The sequence below is a fragment of the Ammospiza nelsoni genome, chromosome 1, assembly GCF_027579445.1.
Source record: "Ammospiza nelsoni isolate bAmmNel1 chromosome 1, bAmmNel1.pri, whole genome shotgun sequence".
NCBI classification, from domain to species: domain Eukaryota; kingdom Metazoa; phylum Chordata; class Aves; order Passeriformes; family Passerellidae; genus Ammospiza; species Ammospiza nelsoni.
The window spans coordinates 83,051,385-83,077,200 of record NC_080633.1 but is presented as its reverse complement, the minus strand read 5'-3'; the positions used below and the strand labels follow the sequence as shown (position 1 = coordinate 83,077,200).

Below are 25,816 nucleotides of genomic sequence, written 5' to 3'. Positions count from 1 at the left end.
AAAGGGGATTCCGCCTCCGGAAAAGGTACCCAGCGAAACAGTCCCGCAAGAGCCCTCCGCCCGTGGGAGCAATTCCAAAGCAATCTCCAAATGTCTCTCTCTCCCTGCGGCGCCGGGAGGTGCTGCCACCCACCCTGGGGAAGGCAGCGGCGGCCCCGCGGGAGCCGGGCAGGGCCGGGGCGGGCCGGGAGCGGCACACGCCGCGCTCTCCGCCCCACGGCCGCCGTCGGGAGCGGCACCTGCGGCGGCCCCGCGCCCCTCCGGGCGGCGAGGGCTCCCGGCCCCGCGCAGGCGAGGGCCAGGGCAGGTGGCGCGACCCCGCGGGCACCTCCCGGCGCTGCTGCGGAGGGGCGCGGGGCAGCGGCAGCTCCCCCGGCCGCCCGCTCAGGCACCGCCCGCTCCGGGGCGCTTACTCTGGGCGGGCGCCCGCTGCCCTCCCCGGCGAGGAGGAGCGCGGCGGGCGCCCCCGCCCCCGGGGGAGCCGGGCAAGGCATGTGCGTGCGGGGCGGCGCCTTCCGGAGGCGCACCGAGCCCCGGGCGGGCTGCGCGGCGGCCGCGGCATCCCGGCGCTCCGTGCCCATGCCGCCGCCGCGGCTCCTCCTCTCCGCCTCCCGCGCGGGAGCGCGCCCCGCTCCACTCCCCGGCTGCCTCCTGCGGCAGCGGCGGCGGCGGCGGCGCCTCTGAGGGACTTGCGCGGGCTCTGCCCGATGTGGCAAGAAGCGATGATGATGAGGAGGAGACGCCGCTACCTGCTAGAGCGGGCAGAGCAGGCGGGCGGCGGCTGCGGGGCGAGCGGCGAACAGTCCCGCTCCCGGGACTGGCTCTACGAGTCCTACTACTGCATGAGCCAGCAGCACCCGCTCATCGTCTTCCTGCTCCTCATCGTGATGGGCGCCTGCCTGGCTCTGCTCGCCGTCTTCTTCGCCTCCGGGCTGGTAAGAGACGCCTTCCCGGTCCGGGACCCGCTGCATCCCCGGGTTCCCGGGCATCCCCGCTGCCGCCGCCCGGCATCCCCGCTCCGGTCGCCCCGCTGGCATCGCCGCACCCGGCGCTCGCAGCCGAGGCGGACGGGGCGGGACGGGACGGGACGGGGCGGCCGAGAGCCGGTGCTGCGGCTCCTGCGGGGGAAAGTTGGTGGCGGCAGGCGCCGAGGTGGCGGCGGGGCCGGGGAGCCCCCGCCCGAACTTTGCTGCCCGGTATTTCGGGGCGACGCCGGAGCAGCGGCCGCGCGGCTGATGGAGCGAAAACTGAGTCAACAAGCGCATCGAGTTTAATTCACTTAATTCCTTGGCTCCTCTCTCTTCCAACTGGCGGCTTGGCCGTGGTGGCCTTTGTAGTGGCAGGGTTTTAAACGCCGCGCAAAAATGCGGTCCGTACCTGTATCTGAAGTAATATTTTTAGTGCAAGAGAGCAGGGGCTGTGCCTCTCCTTGTGCTAGCCCCCTCCATCCCCTATGAGATAATTTTCTAGCGTTTGACCCATTTTCTCAAGAAAGCTTTTGGGACAGCGCAGCCTTCGTTTTCAAGGAAGGTGAAGTTTGGTTGGTCCGATGTCTTTTCTGCGTGCTCAGTGTGGGGTTTCCAGGCTTTAGGAAGAAAAATGTGTCACAGCAGCAGGTGACAGTCGGTATCAGTTTATCTCCCCTGAAATGGGTGGCGTTTTGCCCTTGCAAAGGAAAAGCTGCAGAGGGCAGTAAAATTCTTGGTCCTTTACAGAGTTTTCCTGCTGTTAACGATTAGAGGCAGGCTGTTGGCGTTACTGCATAGTTCTGAAGTAAATGGGTATTTGTGTGGTCTCAGACTCTTCCCCTACCTTAAAAAAACAAAGAAAAAGAAAAAAAAGAGAATCTTTTTACGGTCTTCTCGAAAGCTGAATGTTTACTGAATAGAGCTAGTTATCTCTAAAGGCAAGAATGAGCAGGTCGGTATAATCTAATGGATTCTCCTAGAGGCACTGCAGCGAGTGTTTGCTTATCCTTCTTTCTTGCTCGACCAAACTTTTGTCTTAAAACCTACAGGAGGTGCCTGCAGGATTAGCTAAGCCTTGAGTCGATACATGGTTTATTTCCTTTTGGTATTGGCTGTATTTTAAGCTTTTTGTTCAACCATTCCTACTAAATAGAAAACAGTTGTAAAAGTGAGGCTAGTAATGGTGATGCTTCATAATTCAGTTGTTTAATGTCCAAAGGCTTAAATTTTGGAGCTCTGTGTGCAAAATACAGGTTTGACCACTTACCTCTTTCGGGTATGTTAATGTGGGTGCTTGCCCACCAGGGCTGAAGGGACTGTTGGAAAGTGGAACTGGAAGTTTGTCAGGCAGAGTTAACTGTGGATATGTACACTGTACTTGCCCACAGTCAAGGTGGCAGAATTTGGGCTTGACACTGTTTAGTACCAAATTTTGTACTTTTCAGTGGTGGTATGATCTGCAGTTTGTTTACAAGTTGCATGTGGTTATTTTGGTAATTTCATCTCTTGAGGTAGATCATTCGCAGTAATGAAAGTGACATAAAACTGGACCCAGATGGAAGGACTGCTGAAAGTTATGGAAACAAAACTATGAGCTGGCTGAATCTTGCCAGGCGTTACTTCTTCAGAAAGAGTGACTTTAATAGTTCAGTCTGCATTTGGAATTCCAGACATACCGGAAGAGGGAACAAAATGCTTTTAAAACCGTTTTCCTGAGCCTTTATCTTCCTGTAGCTAACAACTGGATGGGTGAGTGGAGAAAGAGGTGGGCTTCATCCAAGTTTCCAGTCGACAGATGAAAGTAACCTCAGGCACAGAGAAAGCTTGCCTATATGGACTTCCAGCCAAAGGATGCTGGACAAAATCCTTTGGAACCCTGCCCAGAATTTCACCTAAAAGCGCTTTATTATAGTCTACTTTCTGGTTGCATTTGTGATTAAAGTATTTCTGAAGGTTTAGATCTGTTTCTCCTGCTTCTGAATGAAGGATACATATTTTATAGAGCTGTGGACTTTTAGTCTTTTTTTTTTTTTTTTGTGCCTGGTGATATACAAGGGACATGGGGTTAGGAGTATCTGAGCCACAAAATCTGGTATTAATATCCTTATCTTTCATCTTGCACAACTTGTACAGGTGTGATTGTTTTGACAGAAGACCTAATTCTGTAGAGAAGACCCGGTGGAAGTGAAATGGGATGATTCTGTGCAGATCTGTGCTATGCATCTAAAGTTAAGGGAAATATTTCTTAGCAGTTGTTTCCTTTAGATTTTGGACAAAGCAGTTAAGATTTCACTGAAAATTACTTAAGCCTGTTGTGGAGAAGAAATTCCAGAATGACTCACTATAAGACTCAGTTTGGATTTCTTGCTTGTGCTTCATAGAATAGCTTAGAACATGGAACGTGGGATTGGATATTGTTAGGGTGGATATTCATGAAGTATGAACCATTTTCGTATTCTAGACTGTTTTAAAAAAAAATGGAAACCAGTGGAAGTGAGAGGACTTCTTCCTTCTATTTTAATGTTTTATTTGGTTGTTAAAATATGTCACTTTGGTGTCTGAATTGCCTTTTTTTGTGTTTTTTCATGTGGCAAAGTATTCGTAAGTGTTCCCAAACAAAGCCAGGCACACAGGGGATGTATTTTACTTACTCAGCTCTTTCAACCTGTCAGAATACAAGCTATAGCCTTCCTGATTTCAGATGAAAAATTTATGAAAGCTGTTGCAAAATTACAGTAAACAAGATTACTTACAAAGTGTGCCTGGAAATCAGATTACTTTTCTTTCAGACAATGTACTGCTATTATTACTGAGAGAGGTTTCTTGGGAGATTTTGCTTTTGTTTCAGAGAACTATTGTGATTTTGACCTTTGGATTTAAGCACTCTATCTCCTCAAACACTAGATATAAAACTTGAGTCAGCTTGAATGATGACCATTTACAGCTTGTAATTTTAAATAATGTAGTGATAGTATCAACCTTTGAGTTTCCCGTGTCAGAGTATCCTCTCTGTTTCTCTACCTGGCATGAGCTGCAGGCTGGCAAAATGAGATCAGTCATCCATGTTTAGCTGCTGCTTTAATCGATAGAGAGTAAATTATTTTCTCAAACCTGCAAAAGCCTTTCAGGACTTTAAAATGCCAGAGTTCAGCTTCATTTTATCTCTGACTATTGTGTTGTTCTTTCAGTGTAACATGTATGAAAAGCTCATTATTCGCCCATCTCTCCCTTTTTAGTACTAAAAGCTTATGGCCATTTTTAGTAGTGTCTAGAACAGTTTTGTCTCTGGCCAGAGCATGTCTCTTATAACTGCAGTTTGCAGGAGATTGAAAAAAAGAGCCATTTTTAAATTCATAGTGTGAATTATGAGAGTACCTGAAATATCTGAAATTGTGATTAATTTCTTACATGATTAAACAAAAGCTCTGAAGATAAGGATGATGCCCAAATTGCACAATTTATTGGAAGGCCACAACTTTCCTTTATCCATGCATTTTTCTAGACTTAAAGAGTGCCTACTCCATAGATAAAGGCTTCAATAAGAACCTACACTTCAGGGATATCAAAATCTTTTAGCACTTGTGCTGGAAGTGGGGGAAGATTTAAACCTGTTGGGATCTTCTTTCTGTTCCTTTTATGAAAACTTAATGGTTCACCAGGCTGCTTCCAGATAGACATGTTTTCTTTCAGGCTGGCCTGTTCCCCTTGCTCAAGACCTGTAAGCCTGATGTGTGGTGTCAACATTAGCTGCAGCCCTTATCTCCCTCCCAAATTCTCACTGCCATGTGTGACCTTGTAAAGCTCTTAAGATGTGGTTGCTGGTGTGTAGGCTCTGGTGTGTCAATGCATGTTTCTTGAGGGTGTCCTCGGCCAAGTGGGGCATGTGTTGGGCAAAAAGTGCTTCTGCAGCGTGGCATGGTGTTGCCTTCCCTCTTCCAAAGCACTCTGAGATTGTTCTGGGTCGGCCACCTGAAGACTGGCTGTGGAGCAGAGGTATTAGTTGCCGCTTCAACCACTTCTTTGAAGTTCCTGAAAAGCTCAGGATCCTGCTGGTAGGCTCAGTTTAGATTTGTGAACTTTTTTATGGATTTATAAATGCAAGAAAACTAAAAGTTGGGTGCACATCTATTTTACTGACATACCCAAATACCTTCTGCAGCAAAAAGGGGCGTAGTCAGTGGTTCTTAAGAGGGAATACAATTAACTAGACGGATGTACCTGCAGCATGGCAGATGTACATTCTGCAGGAGTTGGTTTTCTGGCACCAGACTGACTGAACTTACCATCAGCTGATCCAAGAAGAAGTAGCTGCCTCATTCTGAAAGAGTATGTGAAAACTTTCTGGCTGCCAACCTGGTTGGCAGAGAACTGTTTCTGTGCAAGGGGAAAATCAGGAGAGTCCTGTAAGCCTCTTGGGGTTTGAACCAAGGTGTGCCATTTCTTCCCTCTAATTCGTGTTATTCCTGAAATAAATTCTTGCTGTTTCTGGTAAAAGCTGGACATCAGCCAAGCCTTTCCAGATTTCCATGATCAGAATCTCATCTTGAAATGAAGAGGGAAAAGTCTTCCAGGTCCATGTGGAAAGAGTAGTTTTAGCATGTTTCATCATTCTCTAAAAGCCTCTGAATATGTACCTCTGGTAACGTTCTCATCTCATCAGTTTGCCTCTGAAAAATTCATCCATCCACACCAAAAGGTCACCACACTGACTATGTGATTTTGTATCTGTATTCTTGAGATGCTCTGTTACAACTTAATTGCATGGAATAATACAGGCATACTATAAGACCATTTCTACTCTCAATTTTAAGATATCTTTTGAGATCAACCCTATGCAATTTACAGCTTTTTTAGTTTAAGAGCACCAACTGTTTTCCCAAAGCCCAAGAATACCCAAGGTCTGAAAATGTTCCTTGTAATCCTTGCAGACTGAAAGTAAGCCAAAGCATCTGTTAACAGTGTTTTCAAACTCCAATATATTCATTCCCCCAAGAAGAAAGCTAAATCACAGCAAAAGTAATGAAGAAAGAAAATCCTCACTAATTGAAGGACAAGCAGAGTTTTTTTTGCATGCTTGATGCTATGGTTGTTGTGCTCAGGTGGTATCCTACCTGTCCTTAAACTCTTTCTACCATACTACTGCTGCTGCCGACCTGAGAAGGAATTCAAAATAAACATCAATGTATTTCCAATGCCTTTTCTTTCCACAGTTCCAGTTATAATCGACTGTACTGTTCTGCTTTCAAGTCCCCTATTAAAATGTTCCATGAGGAAACTCCATGTTTCTAATTATTTTTTTCTTGTCTCTAGACATCATATAGCAGGATATTCTTCTAGCTATAGTTGCTGGTTGGTTGATATGGTCTTAGGATATTGCTGTCCCTGCCAGATGTTCCTTCTGGTGTTCTCTGAGAGTGACTTTTTAAAGGCAGTATTATCTCTTTGGTCAGGCAGAAAAGGTTGCTGTATCTTCCTGTCTGAAGCAGGAATTGCCTGGCTTTCTGTCTGGTTTCAGTCCTCAGTGCTGCATCAGTCTGGGCTGCTCCTTTCATTCGCTAATGACACTTGCAGTGCATCTGTGGTTACTTTTATTGCTGCTAAGAGCTTGTCTCATGTGCCAGTCCCTAACAAGTCTGGAAACAGAGCCATCAAGTTAATGAGGTGCTGGTGGCAACCACACTTTTCATGCCTCTGTTTCATCTTTCATATTGAAAAACCTAAATTCTGAACAAGAATTGGATAAAACTATGAGTATGGCAATATTGGAAAAATGCTTAGCCTTTAATTGTAATCTTAATAAATTGAAGTTTTATGAATACTTTGGCAATAGAAAACTTATTTAATGCCACAATTTGTGACTCAAAACGGTGGATCCACAACTGCTAATCATTACTGCAGCTGACAGACATGATAAATAACATTCTGACTAGTGCTGTTTACTGATGTGCAATGGGAATAAGACAGATGATGGATTGGGCTCTGATTGTCTGCTGTCTTTATCAGCCTCAAGCCAGGTATGTGGATTCACAAATCCTCTACTGGCAACTTCATAGTGGATCTGCCAAGGACTTGTCAATACTTGCCTGCCTATCTTCCTTAAACTTTTATAATTTGGTTTCAAGTTCCTTGTTGTGGACAGATATATCCAACCCATTTGTTGGCTCCTACAAAATAGTGAATATATTTCTTTGAGCCTTCAAGGGCTCTTCTAGATTAAGAATCTTAGCCAGAGATCACGGTCCCTGCATTTAAACTGTGATTAAGAAAACTTCTTGTTATAACAGTAGTGGTCACTGGAGCCTTCCAGGCTGCTCCATGCAGGACTCCAAACTGATGGAGACACTTCACACAGACAGATGTGTTCTGCAAATCTCTCAAGCAGCTGGGTGTGCTGGGGAGCAGAGTGCAGCTGAGCACCAGTAGTGTTTGATTCTGTGCCTACCTCCCCAGTCACAGCAGAGCTGTGATCCCAGATAATTACGTGCTGCCATAGTAGCTTCTGCATATTTAAAAAAGAATTGAATCAGCTCAAGCCATGTTGACCTGTGATGATGAGAAGACACCAACAGATTAAACTTCTGTTTTGGGGCATCTGGATCCAAAAATAAGTGAATTGGCACAGTCCTGCCCTTTTTTCCCTGACTTTTTATTTCTTTGAGCATCAAACCTAATGAAAAAAGCTAAAACTCAAAACAGCTCAATAAATTTTCTTTTCCATATATTTTCTTTTTATATCTTGAATAAACAACCTTCAGACACTGACCCTGATTCAGGTGATGCTGAAAATTGAAGAGACTTTTGCACCATCTGTACGGAGGAGTGTGAGGCTGTGTCTACACTTACTCTCGCAGTTGTCTCTTTTACCACCCTGTATAAAAGGGTGGTTTATCTCTTCTCTAAACAGAACTCTTGTTTTGAGTGGTGCATATATGATATAAAAGCCCCTTGTTGTTTCTGGTGGGATCCTGTTCCAGGTTTGTGTCTGGGAGAGGCAGAGGAAACGACTACAAATGATGACATGTTGGTCTGAACATGTTCTTCTTTCACCATCCATGATTCTAGTTTTGGAGGTTTTCTTACCTGGAAGGTGTGCTTCAGAGTGCAGGAGCAATGGCTTCTGGCTGCATATCCCAGACACCAGCTGGGATGAGAGGTGCTCCAGCTCACCTCTCTGTTTCCCAATAGCTTCTCAGAGCTGCTCAGTGAGGTTTGCAAAAGTAGTTAGAACTTACTTTTTTCCACCTGCCTCCTCACAGCTGAACTGTGTGCTGTGGGACCTTTTAAAGACCCTGAATGATATGGATGGCACAGGGGATTTGCTCACTGACTGGATAAATGGGATTGCTGTCCTTCAATTTCAGGTAAAATTTCCATATGCCTTTCTCCAATTTGCTAGTACTTTGGTCAGTCTGGCAGGAAAATCCTAGGAAGACAAGATTCCCCCCAGCTCCTTTTCCAGCAACACTGATTTCAGGCTGAGGACTTGGACACATTGCTTCCTCTGAGAGAAGTGTTAGGAAAACAGATGCTCTTTTACCTTGGCTCAGCACCTGCTTGACAGTGCTCCCATTCCTATAGAATTGTTTAGGTTGGAAAAGATCCTTAAAGTAATCAAATCCAGTCATTAATCCAGCACTTCCAGGTCCACCATTAAGCCATGTCCCTAAATGACACATCTACATGGGTTTTAAATACCTCCAGGAATGGTGACTTCAGCACTTCCCTGGGTAGCCTGTTCACCCCTTGGTGAAGAGACTTTTCCTAATATGCAATCTAAACCTCCCTTGGTGCAATTTGAGGCCGTTTTCTCTTTTCCTTTTTTTTGTTATTGGGTGAAAGAGACCAAGACCCACCTTGCTCTGCCTTTCAGGTAATTGTAGAAAGTATTAAGGCCCCCACTGAACAACTTTTTCTCCAGGCTAGACAACCCCAGTTCCTTCAGCTGCTCCTCATAAATCTCTTGAGTTGCTTCATATACCTTGGCAGGTGGGTGGATTCTCTTGCCTTGCTACAGGCACTGTGATGGTCCTTTGTAGCAGCACAGTGGTCTGAGAACTGTCTAGTCTGGTCAAGACCTAGGAGGACATGGATGGGAAGCTTGTCCAGACCAGTAGCTTGTCCTGTAAACCCCACTGGGGATTCCTACCTTGATATCTCATGCCAGAAAATGGCCACAGACTCTCACTGGGGCTTGTTTTCTGCACAAGTGGGCTCTGGGAATTTTTAAACCTGACTGATAGGTGGTGGGATTTTATAAAGTTGCTTCAAATAATGTGAAATCTGTTTAACAATAAAACAATTTACCAGATTGGTTTTGCTTTCTTTGATTTTTATTATTTTCTTACCCGTGCTTTAATGAAATAGAGTAACAGTACTTATGAAAAAGCCCTGACACATTTTGTCTGCAAATACAGACAAAAATGCCTGTATTTGCAGAATCTGTTTTGCTCTATTTCTTATGATTTAGTCTCAAGTTTTACTCCTGAAATGTTAGTTGGCAGTTATACTTTAAATGTAAGTTAACATGTTTGTAACGTTTATTTGAAATTTTATCACAGTAGAAATAATAGCCATTGCAGAATGGGGTCCTGATTGTGGAGTCAGAAATAAAATAAGAAATATCTTAGGTTTGAAGACAGTTGAACTGAGAGACATGTGAGAGTGTGGAAAGCATCCTTAGGGGAATAAACTTTAAGAACGTTGTTGCGATACTAATAATGGTGTTTAGTATGTAATTGCACAACCTTAGGAAACACTTCAAAAGTAATTACAAAATGACAGTAGTGCCTTTCAATATTAAAGCTGTTTTTCATGCTACCCTATTATGCGTCTTCGTTAAACCTTAGGAATATTCTTGCAAAATGTACTTTTAAAAGACCCATTAGAGAGAGGAGCCTAAGTGTACCTTTTCTTCCTTAAACGGACCCTTAAAATGAGCAGTTTCCTTGTGAGCTGAAGCTCATGTGCTCCCTGGTTCAAATTTTGTCATTCTTACTTTTAAGTGAGTTGCATCTTGACACTTTTTCTTGATTACAGCCAGATTCTCAAGTTATTATGTCAGGAGGAAAATGGTGAGGGAAAGCCACCTTTTAGCTTCGATTTAAAAGTGACAGCCAAAATATGTAACTGTCAGTATTAAATAGCTCCAAGAATCAGATGAGTACTTCTGACTTCTGCAAATCTAAATAAGTATTTCAGACTTTCATGAATCTGTATGGGTACACTATAATTTCACTTTTTGTACATGTTGCAGTGCAGTTAATCTGAAAAATATGTCTTTGAGTCTTGTGAAGTATTGTATTATCCATAATGTTTAGCTGATGGAGCTTTTTCAATGACATGTTTTGAATATATTTAACTAAAAAATATATATTTTTTCTAAGTGTTTTACTCAATTTATCTTCCATATATTGTGATTTGTATAAATAGTAGTTGCATTTATTGGACAGTTTCTTTAACAGTGTTTTTATAATATAAGGAAGGATTTTGAGAATATCTGAAAAGCAAGCTAAACTGACTTATTAACCCACCTTTTTTGAGAGGAAGTCAGAACCAATGCATGTAGAATAAAGTATGCAAGAAAGATATTTTGATCACTAAATTTACATTAAAAATTAATAAATTACGTGAGTAGGTTCCAATTACCTCTGGAGCCTGAAATAATTAGTTTCATCAAGGTACAGATTTTTTGCTCACTTTTCTGCTTGCTGAATCCCCCCTCTTCTGAAGGGGACACTTCAGGGAGCAGGATGTAATTAACTGTCCTTGCTCTCTGGGACATGGTTTATCTTCTGTGGCTGCCAGCTACTGCCACTGAGTAGGACAATTTTAGAAGTGCACCCAGCTGAGTGTTGTAGCCACTAGTAACTGGGTTTGACCATCCTGCTTTTCTTATGCTCTTACATGTTTTAAAGTAAAGCTTTTGATAATTGCCAGCCTAAGAGAAGGCTGAGATGCTGCTGGATGACCAAAAGGCATGGCAGTCCTGTTCACATTCCCAGACCCTGTTCCTGGGCCCTCTGAACCCCAGCTTATTAAATAGAGAGTTGTATGCACTGGCAGATTTTATCTGACATGTGGTTAACCAGAGGAGAGGACACAAATCGATGGAAAATAAACCAAGGGAGAGAAAACTGCTGATGTGGCAAATGAGGATGTGTAAAAAAAACCCCACTCACTGTTCAGGTTGAGTGCATGGTGTTTGCACGGGGCATATTTTTAAATATGAAATATATAGGCCCACACATCCTGGTTCTACCACTTATGTTTTTGGCAGGGATAGGTGTCTGTTCTCTATTCCATGGCATGTGATACAGTAGGAATGGTCAGGAGCTCATGGGGTTCTGGCTACACCTTTGCAAGCAGATAGCTCCAGTGGAGGTTGTTCCTCTTGGCTGAGATGAACATCAGAAGAGCTGGATTAAAGGACAGTTGTGCTCAATCCGTGCAGAGAAGAGAAACCTTAAAACCAAGTGTTACTCTTTCAGAATCTAGCCACTGTGTTGCAGCTTTGACTATTCTTGAAAACTATCCTTTCTTCCTTTTCATTCATTTGGAAATGGTGATTGAACCAGAATTATGGCGTTCATCGTGCATTGAGGGGGCATTGTGATGTTCTCTCTTCTCTATTCTATTTTGCCATGTTCTGCATTTCAGGCTGCTTTTTGACTGCTGGTGAGCATCTAAATGATGTTTTCATGGGTCTAGCTATGATAAACACCAAATATCTCTAAGTATTAGTTGCCAGCCAAGAGCTTGTTGTCATGTGTATAAAGTTAGGATTGCTCTGTCTGAGGTGCATCTCTGCACACACATCTCTGCTGAAATTCACCTGCTATTTTCTTGCTCTGTAGTGACTCTTATGAGATCCTTTTGTGTTTCTTCATAGCTGACCCTCATCTTTGCCAGACTGCTGTTCAGCCCTTTTCCAAACTGTTTATGGATATTTTGAACATATACCATAAGATTCCTGAGGACTTTGGTACCTTTGTTTGTTACAGTTTTTCCTGGTAGATGCCAGACATGCTGGGACTTCCCTTTGTCTTTGAGAGGGATCCCAGGAGAGACTGGCATTGCATCACGTCTGTCTTTGGATACTGGGGAACTTTTGGGTGCAGGTTACATGCTACTACAGGTCCACCATTACAGTTTTAGCTCTTTCTTCTTTGAGTCTTATTGGCCCTTTCTGGTGAATTCTGACTGCTTGTAGTGATTTTTTAAATTACGTTTCATGTTTTTGCTTTTGTCTGTAATGCCTTGCATTAATGCTTCAATTTGAAACAGACTTTCTGATTTATTCCTCCTGCATAGATTATTTTGGAATGAGAATTATCCCACAATGGGCACAGATAAAAAAATAAAACAAAAAACCAAAAACTAACAACCAAAGTGCTTTCTACTACAGTCTGTTTGTCTCTAGTTGTTCTTTTTAATATCTGCCTAATCTGTTTGTTTGGAAGTTCTTTAGCAGGATGCCATGACTCCTGATTATATTTCAAAAAGAATTCACTATTTATTTGTATACCCTTAAAAATAATTTCTCAAGCAAATTCTTTTCTTGGCCTGCATTACTGAGTCTTTATATTAATTAAGCCTTTATATTAAATCCTTTTTTATTATCCCCTTTTAGGTTGTTGTGTTGTTTTTTGGTGTTTTTTTTTTTTATCCTCTACAGAAGATAAATTTTAGAAGCTTCCTTACTTGGATGTTGTGACATTCTGGTTGTATTTTGGTCTTTCTCAAGTTGTTTAGGGGAATTGATTAGCTTTTGCCCTATGCCTCTGAGTTTTATAGTGTCTTCAGGCTACCTACAAAGATTTTAATCTGTAAGTTTATAGCTCCCCCTTTCAATTCTAGTGTTTAGGTTTTATTTTTCATTTGTTTTCTTAACAAGCTTTGTCATTGTTGTAAAGAAACCCCTGAATAGCAATATTTCGTGGACCAGGTTCTTGCCATTTCTTGAGACCAGACTGTTGTCAAGATTGTTTTGTCTTTCTTTGTATGGGCAGGTTTGTCTGTGTACTTGTTTTGTTTTGTTTTTCAGCAGCGCATGAGACACAGACTGTGGTCTCAGCTTCCATCTGCTGTTGTGATGCTTAGCAAGTCCATCTGGGAGCCACTAAAGTGTCCCTTGATCTGCTGTGTTTTCTTCTTTGACAGCCTTCCTTATATCTGCATGATAACTAGTCCTCCAAGTAATTTATTTTTATGAGGCTTTGCTGTTCAGTCTTTTTTTTTGGCTCATAGCCACTTTATACTATTTTTTTAATTCTCTTAGATTGTTAATACAGGTCTTTCTTCAGTCCCTTGTGAACAGTGTGGCTTTCAGTCTTTTCCTATTTTTTCATTATTGTGCTGATGATTTTTTACACCAAGTTTTCAGGAAGACTATTGTGTAAATAATGCTTCAACAACAGGCATTTTTGTTCTTCCATCTACCTTCCTAGGCTTGTAGAGAAGAGTGTATCTTTTCATATGGTGTCCTATTACTCTGCCAGATTTTAAAAAGAGAGTCTGTTCTGCCTTTCCTTTGCTGAAACCTTCTTAGCTGAGTTTAATCAACTTCTGTCCTTTAGTTGAGACTCACTGTTCGACTTGACATTACTGCTTCTCTTTAACCGTGTACTCTGTTTCTGTAACAATCAATCTGTAACATTCAATTTGAATGTTTTCCTGTGATATTGGAAGTGCCAGCAAAATCATTCTTATCTTTTCTTTGTTAAGCTCAGTTGCCTTCTAGAGAAAAAATCCCTATTTCCCAAATATCCCAGTTTCTTTGAGTTCCCTTTTGAGCACATTTTCTTAGCTGCTTATTGAACTTTTGCTTGCCAACCGGCTGGGGTTGTTTTTTTTTTTTTTGTTTTTGTTTTTTTGCTTGTTTATTTTGTTGTTGTTGTTGCTGTTGTTGTTGCTGTTTTTTGGTTTTTTGTTTTTTTGATTAGTGGTTTGGTTTTGGTTTTTTTTTTTTTTGATAATTTCCAGGAATGCTACAACTACTTTCTCCACTAGCAACAAATATTTTTTCTCCAGAAATTTTCTTCCAACTTCTTATGTTACTGTCATTTGCACAGCATCCATGGGACCTCCAAAGAGCCTTTCCAAAGCCTCTATGAGTCTGATATTTTTTGCATTAAACAGAGAAGTCTGATCTCTGGTATGACTTTGTGTTCCTGATAATCATTGCTACAACACCAAAGCAGGCAAGATTCACTTATGGCTATCAGGCAAACTTGGAAAAATCTGGATGCCATAGTTTTCTACTGATTTAGAATATAAATAATATCTATATGTGACTGGACTTACTAAAAAAAACCCCACTTGCCAAAAGTGCTTGGCTTGGTAGTCAGGCACGTGTGGTCAGATGGGTGTTCACAAGACATGCTGGGTTGGCCACTGTATTGCCATTGTTAGTGCTGTGTGCTCACAGGGACATTGCCTGAAATGCCAGAGAACAGTTTGGTTGGATTGCAGCAGAGGGGCTGCAAAACTGCACGCTTCTCTTATGGGGAACACATTTACAGCACATATGGTTCGTGGCTTTGAAGCCTGGGGAAATGCTTCATGTGGCCAGAATGTCATCTGAAGGGTTTGGATGAAATCTTGCTGCTCCCGTTATGTTCCCATATACTCCTGAATACAGAATGGTGTAGAGTGGGGCCATGGATGCAGAATTGCTTCTCATGGCTGCATGCAACACACACAGCAGCTGGGCAGCTGTAATGCCACACGGTCCATGTGATGTGCAAATGGCTGGGCTGGCATTCATCTACTGTGGAGTCAGAGATCTCTGTGCACTGACAGCAAGTGTAGACTGCACATCAGACTCTTTAATAGACAGAACTGAATTTCTCAGGACAACAGACATCATGAAACAACTGGATCCGGGTCTGATGCTGTTATCATTGATCGCCTAAGCCAGATGGGGAATATTGAATCAAAGAGAAAAAAAATTCAGACATGCAGTTTCACAGGGCCTTAGTGAAAATGAAAAGCTTCATTGACACAAACTTCAAGACAGTTTGATTAAAAGATACTGGTCAGTTAATTTTCTGCTAATGTCCTTGAATACGCTGCACAAAACTCAATGGAAGATTAAAAAAACAAACAAACAAAAACACCCACATAAGAAACCTTCTTACCAGGCAGCTAAGCAAGAATAACAAGCAAAGTTTTATGTTATGAAAGATAAATGCTGGGCAAAAAAGGCAGAGGAGTCTTTCTGAGTTGTGGATCCAAAAACATCATGTGGTATTGGAAATAGCATCTGGCCTTAATGACATTGCACAGTTTTTGAAGTGGAGATGGACTAATACTAATGAAATTGATGGAAAAGGAACCTTGGACTGTTGGCAAAAACTTTTCAGTTGTTGTCTTAAATTATGAAATCCTAGATGAAACTGTACAGCTACTTGGCCAGGAGCAGGGCACAGCACCTCTTAATAAAATGAAAATTTTTTCCAGCTGTCTGGCAGATGGCACACAGTGCAGTCAGCCATAAGTAAATTCAGTGAAATATAAAAGCACACGAGAAGGGTCACAAGTAGCCAGAAGAATTTTGCAGATATTGTAGAGAAATATTTTTTGCGATATTAGAGAATTTAAATGCTGTCCAATTTTACAAGGAGAAGGGAGATTATGTCTTCTGAAAATCATTGTCTCAAGTCCTGGGAAAGATTTTACAGGAAAAATGGGCAGTTTTTGCTGCAGAGACAACTCAACAGATTCTTTCAGTCAGTCCTGTTAAAGGAAGATGTTTGATTGAGAGGTCAGCAAACTGGTAATCCTTGAGCCCTGTAACATTTCTTCTAACACTCAACATTTTTGAAAATGGCTGCATGAAATTGAAGATACTGAAAATTGAATAGATGTATGAAACAAAAAAGTAAATCAATGTCTGAAGAACATTAATCACTTGGTTTTATATTTACATTTAGAGTATGTTCATTGATCTCAGCAAAAAGGGATTTTAGTAGGAGTTTAATGTAGTAAATGGTTTGAATTAATGCAAAGCATGTGAAATTTCAGATCCCAGCAGGAGTCCTCTGTATATAGACTACTGGTGAATTCCATTAAACAAAAAGAGTAAAGAAAAAGTGTCAAAAGAGTGAGGGACCATGTGAAAAGATTTTATGCTAAAACTGCCATTTTGACTGCTTAGTTATTCATTTTTATGGATTGTTTCATCTGACTATGGTTTTATATATAGCAGTGAAGTGCTCTACAACAGCTTAGCTGTTTAAAATTAAACGGAGGGCATGACATTATCTGGGAAAGATCAGGATGTAGATTGAGAGAAGGTTGTAGGTTTTGGAAAGATGATTGAAAGTGACTTTGGATTTTACTGGTGATAACAAGATTATCACACTTTGGAAGAATTTGTGGGGGGGTGAAAAATTTCTAACAGTAGACTTTTTAATTTCTTCAGTAATTAAAAGCCAGCAAGACAGAAAACACTCAGGGAGACAGAACTGTCAGGTAAGATCCATCTATTGCAGGCTTAGCCATTATGCTCAAAAGTGTCATGCTGATATTTTAATTCCATTACCTTTGGTGTATTTTAATTTCTGAGACTAGCAGGAAAAAAAAAAAACAACAAAGTGTTTGGGTTTGTTTATTTTTCCTTCTCCCCTACCTCTTTGGGAAGTGGTTAAGGTAACAGAACAGCTAACCCTTAGGATTCTGCCACACCCGTTGCTAAATACACTGATAATTGCAAAAATTGATCGGGAGGTTGCAAGTTCTAAATGTCCTGCTCTTGAAGTTACAATTCTATGGAGATTTAGTTCCTCTGAAGTAACAGAAAAATATTGTTCAATGTAGTTTCCAAAATAAACCTCTGCCTTACAGGGCCTGCTTTGCTTGAGCTGACATTAGCTTGTATTTTAAAGGCAGGATTGTGAAAATCCCCTGTACACATTGAGGCTTTCTGTAAAGGATACAAATTATAATCAAGTTTTAGTTTCTCATGTATTTTATAATTGGCCTAATGTGTACACTATTCAGTCTTTAAATTTAAATTTTACTTCAGAATTTGTACAGGATGTGGTGTGGTGACAGCTGAAGGATATTTTCCTGTGTCAGCTCAGAGAGTTCATCTGTGCTCAGGAGTTGATACTGTGTGGTCTATTATATTTTTTTTTTTCTTTGCATACATTTCAATAGAAATGGCAATTTATGTAGTAGGCAACCACAGAAGGAGAGAAAGCAGAAGTAAGATTTTAGATTTAGTGATCAAAATAGTTCAGCTAAGTGTTGAGATCAGTGTTTGCATTAAAAAACAAAATTGAGTAGCTGTTAATTTGGAACAATCATTTTGTTGGCTTGATCTAATTATAGAATACATATAAATATATGTAGCTGCATGAGCATACGTGTGCTCTAAACAGACATCTAAATATTGTTGATCTGTTATGAAGCCAAATCCTCCCAGAAAGTATAGCAGTTTTACTACTTTTTTACTCGTGTGGAGAAAGTTGCAGTTGAAGTGCATCTGGATTTTCTTACTAGTATGTTTTTAGCATGATCCTTATCACTGAAATGCCAGTTTTCCATCATTTAAATATGTGGTTTTCCACAGTCTTGGCTTACTCCAGGAGTTTGTGGTTTCCTTTGGTGCTGTGACTTGGGCTGTGTGACAGATGGTGCAAGGAAGTTGATGATGTCCTGTTGCCTGTGACACCTGTCCCTTGCAACAGGAGTTTGGCAATCCCACCTGGTTGAAGTTAAATGCTTTTGGTGTTGACTGAGCTGACATTGGTTGGGCCACTTACTAAATCAATGAACTGAAACAAGTCTCTGAGATGGAACTGATCAAAAATCACAACATTTAAATATATAAATCAGTAGTTTTTCCTACTAGTAGGTAGGTTTTATATTTTTACTCTTACTGTGCAGCTCTGTACTCTTGCAGTTACTTACCCTGTGCCTAAATGTAAGGCCATAATTTTGTTTCCAGTGTGACTACCCAAGAGCTTGAAAGTTTTTGTGTGTGTATTTGATATTTGGAAGCTTAGAGTTTGCATTTCAGGGTTAGCATCACCATGTAAAATTTCCTGCCACTTCTTTTGCTTATACTGTGATTGTCAGTGTTGCAGTGAAAGTTGCTTAAATGTATGACTTGATAAATTTAAAAGGGAATTAAAAATAAGAAGAGTTGAAAGATGAGCTGACTTTTGCCAGGCAGGGCAGGGTATATTGGGGCATTTCCCTTGGTTTCAGCCTGCCAGGGTGGTGGGTGCTCCTCAGCTGGAGCTGGGAGCAGCTGTGTGTCCCAGTCTGCAGTGCACACGCAGGCAGAGCTGCAAGGAAAGTGAAGAAATGGGAACAGCAAAGGGGTCCATATTTTTAAAGCAAGTATCTCTAGATATCAAGCTGTAAAATTCACTAGATCATGGTAAAAAAGCCAAACAAAACAAAAGAAACCACCCCACCTGCTGATGGTATTTGTAAATGTCTGTAAATTTACAAATTTATTTGTAAATTTTACAAATTTAAAACTTGAAAATTTAAAAAATAAAATTCACAAATTTAAAATGTGTATGTCAATGTATGTAAATATATGTAAAATTTGTATGTAAATGTAAATTTTTAAAATTTACAGATTTATTTGTAAATTTTTAGTTTTTATTTAATTGAAGCAAATCTTTTATACATAAGAAATGAAAAAGGTCATATTAAGATACTTTTAAGTAAAATGTTATCTATTTAAGTTGAAAACCCATCAATAAACAAGATTTAAGAGGGCACTAAGGAAGCAACTACAAATAAGGGAAAAAGAAATGTTACTTTGTGCTTAGATATCTTACAAGTCATCAAATAAGTACTTTCAGAATCTCTTGAAGATTTCACCATGAAAAATGAGTCTGAGGCTTTTCTGCATGAAGTCTGTAGTTACTGTTGCAGCAGTAGCATTTGGTGCCTACTTTTGGGGAATCCTTGTTGCTGCAAATGAGGCTGTTAGAATTCATAACAGCTGGGGAATGACTAAAGATCTTGTGACTGTACTTTGATATAGTGCTGTTGTATTTCAACCAGGTGTACTTTTGAGCATGTACAGCAACAGAAAATCTAATATTTATTTTCTTTTAATGCACCCATCATTAGATCATTTTAAGATGTTAGTGTAGTAGCTTCCAAGTAAGCGCTGTATATAAATTTAAATATTGAATATTCTGAATCTTACTTCACATTATATTGTAGTCCTTGCTCTGGGTGTTGTTTGTACATTTCAAAGTAAGCAGTTGCTAGGAGAAAATGTATATGTGTAATTTAGAGTCTGTACTTCCAGATAAATTCTTTAGGAGAATCAAAACAAGTAGTACCTTTCAACTATCACTGTCAAAAAGGCTTTTATAGAGCTATGGACGTGGTTGATTTGTGAGGCATTTTGACAGCTGCATTGTGTACAGGGTGATTTACAGTTTTCCCAGCTTGCTTCAAATAATATTAAATCATAAAGTGCTTTGGTTTAGAAGGGACCTTAAAGATCACCTAGTGCCAACCCTCCTGCCATGGGCAGGCACACCTTCCATTAAAAAAGGCTGCTCAAAGCCCCACCCAGCCTGTCCTGTATCACTTGAGAAGGGAATTATCATCAGTGCATTCCAGGAACCACCTGGATTGCTCATGCCCTGCTCTGTTGCCCCTTCAGCAGGTGTTGGGGTGGCTGAACTTCCTCATGAGGACCAAGGCTTATGAACACGAGTCTGTTCCCATCTGTCTAGAGAGGGCCTCATCTTCTTCAGTCTTCAACCTCCTGGTTGGAGGACCTGTGTCAGACCCCCACTGTAATGTTGCCAATCTCTCCTCTCCCTTTAACCCAACCTATAAGCCCTCAGCTCCTCATCCATCACCTGGCAGAGGATGCTCCATGCATTCTTACTGGGCATTGACATAGAGGGAAAGAGGAAACACCCCTCCTTGTGTCTCCTCTCCTCTCCTTCCTGAAGAACCAGTATCCTTCCCTTCCAACACTCCCATCATGGGAACCATCCCTATGGAACCATTCCCATAGGAACCAACCACATCTGTGTGACAAGGTCCTAGGTGCACATTTCTTGTTTACTGCCCATGCCCCCAAAGCCAACATACTGTCTAGAGTGGCTGGAATTCCTTTTCTTGCAATCCGCTTTCGGACTCAGAGCATCTCTTTCTGATATTGGCATCAAACTTGGAGAGGAGTGGCTTGAGGTTCTGTTCCCCTGGGAACTTTCATTTTGTGAGGGTTGGTGAAAAACCAGCTTGCATTGCAGAGTGCCATCACGCTCTGCAGTCCATCTTGGTATTGCCCAGACTGTTCCTGGCTGTGTCACTGGTGCCCTTGTGAAGCTGCAGCAGCGGGCAGGAGTGGGCTCTGTGAGCCTTGGGAGGGTCTTGGTGACATCCCTGCTGTGAGCCCCAGTGAGCAGCAGCACAGCTCTGGAGTGTGTCAGAGGCAGACCTCCGTGCCTCTCACAGGAGGGTCCCTGCTGCTTCCACCAGTATGTTCTTGTGGTCGCATTGGCTCTTACAGAGCAGATGGGGCTGCCTGCCTCAGCTCCAGCACCTCTCCTGATGGGATGGGTCTTTCCAGTCTGCAGGCAGAGAAGAGGTTCTGCAGGGGCATGCAGTTTCGTTCTCCTGTAGATTCATGCTCTTGCAAGCTTCTGTTCTTCTGCATTTTGCCCCTCTCTGTTCTGTGTGTGCCAGCAGTGGAGTTGTTGATGGGTGGCCATGGGCTGTGGGTCCACTGCAGACTGAGCTTGGAACCAGCTTCCCAACTCAGCCCCCCTCATGCTGCCCACACTTCTCACAGCCTGCTGCAACTCAGAGTAGTAAAAGAGGTGTTGTGCTGTTGTGGTTAGTAGTTACAGTAGCAGTTACAAGGTTGATGCTCCATATAACAGCTTCTTACCATGAAAGAAATCCTATTTTGTATATAACTAGCTTTAGATATCCAGTTGTGTCTTTCTGCCATCTCCATGTACAATATATTTAGAGAATGTTATTGATGTCTGACCTTTAAGTACATTTGTTTTTAACTATGTTTTAATTTTCCTCTGTTTTCAGGAAGTTGAAGACCACGTGGCATTTTTAATAACTGTTCCAACAGCCCTAGCAATTTTTTTTGCTATATTTATCCTTGTCTGCGTAGAACCTGTCTTTAAGAAGCTGCTTCGTATATTTTCTCTGGTGGTCTGGGTATGTCTTGTTGCCATGGGATATCTCTTTATGTGTTTTGGAGGAATCATCTGTCCCTGGGACCAGGTAAGACTGTCATTATTACTAATTTTACTTCCATTGGGTACATTTCCAAGAACCATTCTATACAAAAGCATTCATGTTTGTTTTTGTGGGACATCTTACAAAATGTTTTTGTGACTAAGTGGTTGCATGCTGAGACTCCCTCAATCTGCTTTATAAATACCAGAGATGTGCATAATTAAAATACTAGGAAATACTAGAAGGATTTTGCTGTTTTATTTTTAAGCTCTTTTAAGGATGAGTACTTGATTCCAATCACCAGCTTCTTTGTAGAGTGAATATTTGATTCTAGTGACCAGTTAACATGGTAGAAATGCTAGTTTTGTTCAACACTGCTTGTTGCTATCTTTTCCAGTTTGAAATGTTTGAGGTCTCAGTGTAGGCTTTCTGTGGTCTACAAGTTGTTCTCTAGCAACGCATGAGAAAGAGGACTGGGAGTCTCCTTGCTTGTCTAGAGAAATGGATGAGTAGAGAGGAAGTAAAGTACCCATCACATTTTTTAAATTTTGTAATGAAGAAAAAGCAAAATATAATTGCAGCCTAATAGCAGCACTTTTGAAACATCAATAAATGATGTGCAATATCCAGCACTGTGGCTGATCGATTCTTCTGAGTTCTGTCACATTATTTTCTTTTCTCCAAACAGCTCTACATGGGAATATGGCTCGTATAATATTTTTATAACTCTTCAAAGGATGGAAAAGGTCTTTTAAACATATAAATATGTCTTCTGAAGATTTCATGCTGATTTTATGAGTTTAACCTTTAAATTGTGTTACTCTCTCCAGAAGGCCCTCTAGGTCCTTGAGACAGACTTGGAATACATTCTCTGACGTTTTATTCAGATCTTGCAAAGACTTGGGCAAATACTGAACTTTAAGTAGTTCCTTTAAACTCTTAAATATAAATTTTTAAATATAAATATAAATTTTTAAAATTACTGGTGCATGCTGGTAATATTTTGGAGCCTTTTCCTTTGTGGGTGACTATATATTTTCATTTTCTTGGAAGGTTCTGGGATTAATTTTCTAAGAAACCTCCTACCTGGTTTGGGTTTTTTTAGGTTTTATATCTTTTCGATAGTTTAAACTACCAAACCAGATCACACTTGCATGTAATAAAAACATCAGAACATGAAATCCCTGGGAGTATTTCTGTCTTTGTGATATCTCATCTAGGTAATTCACAAGGTCTTACTTTTTTCATTTGTTTTCACTGGCATTTGTATCATGTTGTGCTTCAATCTTAGATGCAAATATTTAGTTATTCATATTATTTATTCATTGTAAATGATACTAAATTTCGTTTTAGTATTTGAAAGCTAGGATAATGATTTTCAAAAGCATGTGGACTGAAAGAGATCTAAGAGGGATACTGATGTCTCAGTCCTGGAGTTGTGTTTAGCCTGTGCTGATTTGTCCTGCCTTGCTTTCCTCTTAGGAAAAATACAGGCATTCCCACAGCACGTTTCTGGCCCTGTGATGGAGGACAGACTGTAGAGCTCTGGGAAATGGCATTGTCTTCCTGTAGGTTGCCAGGACACAACTCCTCTGATATTCAGTCTTCTCTTTGCTTTGCGTGCAAGAGCTGCTTGGAGAAAAGGATATTTGGGATGGAGCTGCTTCTCTTGCTCGGCTGCCTTGCTGAGTGCTTTGTGGGCTCCAGCTGAGAGCAGGCAGGGCTTTTCCAGAACACCTGGACCCAGGGGCAGATGTCTTTGGCATCTGGCAGGAGAGTAGCCCCTGGCCACTGCTGAGAGTCCAAGGGCGTGTGGCTCCTTGTAGTGGAATCCTTTATTTCCCCAAACCTGCTTTTTTTGTTTTTTTTTTCTCCTTTGAATAGCAGTGCAGTTTTTTGGACTGCTTTTGTATAGGAGTACTTTTGCCTAGTGTCAGTTAAGAATAAACTGTGGAAATGTGGGAATGTTTCTGGGAATTTGACACCTTACTCAAAAGACTGACTGAAGGTTTGATGTTTTCAAACATTTGAAAAAGAGCTGTGAGCAGTAAAATCCTGCCTTGTATTCCTGTGATGTTGGTGTTTTGTTTGCTCTGCACTGAGAATCTGCAGGTCCATAACTGGTGTTATCTCCTGTATGTGAAACCAAATTAGAAAAATCCTTCCTTGGTGGCCATCGACAGGCTCTTTGTTGAAATTTTATATTTTGTGAACCTTTAAACCATTTTACTTGGCATATTGAAGTGGTTTTGTGATTCTTTTATTCTTTTTATGAAAGAAATGAGACATGATGTAAAATTTAAATTAGTTAGGTTTCAAATATATCTCTGTCAACATTAACTAATTAGAAAATGATGAAAATGGAAGAGTCAGTTCAGGCACAGTTACTTACTGAACAAGTGCTTTATATTAATTTACTTCATGTTTATATATATTTACTTTAATTTACTTTTAGTTTACTTCAAATTGCAGCCTAACTTCTCTTCTGGTCCAGGAGAGTTTAAAAATGTCATAACTTTCCTGTCCCCTGAATCTTAAGCTTGTTAAGAATATGGCATTTCTTAATTGTGCTAGTAACTGTTGAAAGATAGATTTTCTTCATACCACAGTTAGTAGACAGAGCATGTTATCCTGCCATTTGTGGACAGCCCTTTGAGTGACACCCTTGCATCTTTTAAATTTTGGCTTAATGATTTTCTTTGCAGTTTGCAACTGCTCAATGTAGTGTTTCTCTGTTGTCTTAAGGAACCTGAGGTGTGAACTTTTACAGCTTTTGTTTACAATAAAAATACCATTTGAGAGAGAATATTTTGGTTAGGAATTCAATGTATATTTAATGCAGAGCAGTTCTTCCTTAGCCAGCAGGCACATAGCTCAAATAACCCACAATTAGTAGAGGGCTGGAAATGAAGTGGTTGGTCAGGGCCGTTGTTTTGGTTTTTTTATTAGAAACGTGTAGGCTGATGTGAAATAAGTGCAAATAGCAATTGGTTTCAGCTATCTTTTTGCTGTCCCTGCAGACTGCTTTTATCAATCTCCATTTCCTTGACTCTTTGGTTGCAGGTACAGCTTTGGAGAAAAGTGTTATCAGGTGGGTGTCTGGCTGCTGCTTTCAGGGGGAGGACAGTGTGGCTGTGGACACTTAGTTTGTCCCTTGTGCCAGTCTGCCAGCTCCATGCTGGCTCCGTAATTGCCTGCTGAACCTGATCCAAAGGCTGTTATTGTCACTGGATGCCTGGCCATCATCCCTAACCCATCTGGGAGAGCAGCCAGCATATTTGCACCATCAGCCTTAGTAGCTCGCTCACCTCTTTAGTTAGTCCAGACTCCCTTACTGCTCTGTGTCAACAGTGAAGAATGATGAGTACACTGAGAGGGAGATGGAGCGTGCCTTAGGGAGACAGTGGGCCACTTTACATGAAAAGAATTGAAACTGTGATGGCAAAAGTCTTTGGTACCTGACAATTTCTTTTTGAAAAGAAGTGTGGCAACTCTCCTTTATTGGTGTCAGCCCAAGTTTTTGTGGCATTGGAGCCCCTGGTTTTCCCCCCTTTCCTTGGGAAGTTGGATCCTAGCCTTCATGTGCTACAGTTTGCATGAGCCAGGGGGGAGACTGGGCTGCCTGCTAGGAGTCATGAGACACCTGGGTTGGTGGGAAAGAAGTAGAGCAAAGGTAGTCATGCTGGGGCTCAGAGAGAGTCACTGCCTCCTGGCAACTTTCTGCCAAGTCTAGGGTGTGAGCAGTAATGTGTGGAGATGTTTTCAGTGAGGAAAGACCCAAGGGTGATGCTTACTTAGCAAGGTCCATGAGGAAATCTGTGGATGGTGTGTTGGTGGAGGGCCAGTAATGCAAGGCAGGCAAGCTGAGCAAGGAGTGCTGGTAGAAAGGAGTGATGGATTGATTTTGTTGTGTTAGAACTCTTCCTTACTATATTGTCAAGCACCTTTCCTTTCAAAATGTAAATCCAGTACCTGTCTGTAGTGTTTCCTGTTGGGGAATGAATTTAAATTAGTTTTGTCTTGTTTTGCTGACAGTGCAGTTATTGTACAACAGTTGCCTTTCTGTGTCACCCTCTGACATGTCTAATACTTCCTCAGCCTTTTATGCAAAGGGTATGTAAATATGTCATAGCACATTGATATCAGTGGGTAAAAAGAGCTCTTAAAGCGTGCAGTGGATGTTATAAAAAAAGAGTAATTATGCAGCATTATACCAGTCTAATGAATTCTATCATTGCAGGATTTTGGTATTCAATTCTATTTAATCATAAATATGTTTGCACAGTGCAGGCACCAGATGTGTTCCTCCTCCTCTGTATTCAGTTACAGCACAGAAATTACTTCAAGCGGAATTTGACACTTATGGTTTTAAAAAAATATTCAGAGTGATGTGCTTAGAATATATATTTGATTATTTTAGCCTAAATTCTACTTTTTGAGCTGAATTTAAAGTACTTCTTTGTTTTCTTTTCGTCTGTTGATATAGAATGGTTTGATTTGGGCCTTGGAACAGTCCTGGCTTAAGAAGTGTGGGCAAAATTTTATGCCCTAGTATTTACAATTATCTTTTTTTGATACTGTCTTAGCACCTGGGGATATCTGTTGTGTGCTGAGAAGTGAGGGCCTACACAAAGTTTCTGTGGTTGTGG

The 25,816-nt window shown here is 41.3% G+C and overlaps 1 protein-coding gene across 1 annotated transcript in view; it reads left to right on the top strand.

The window, feature by feature from the left end:
* Positions 1-705: 705 nt before the first annotated feature.
* Positions 706-25,816, top strand: part of ADCY2 (adenylate cyclase 2) — a 205,765-nt gene continuing 180,654 nt past the window's right edge. Inside the window, exons 1-2 of the mRNA XM_059477068.1 lie at positions 706-935; positions 21,015-21,212. Coding sequence (XP_059333051.1) covers positions 708-935; positions 21,015-21,212 — 426 coding nt within the window. The 5' untranslated portion in view covers positions 706-707. The remainder of the gene's footprint in view (positions 936-21,014; positions 21,213-25,816) is intronic.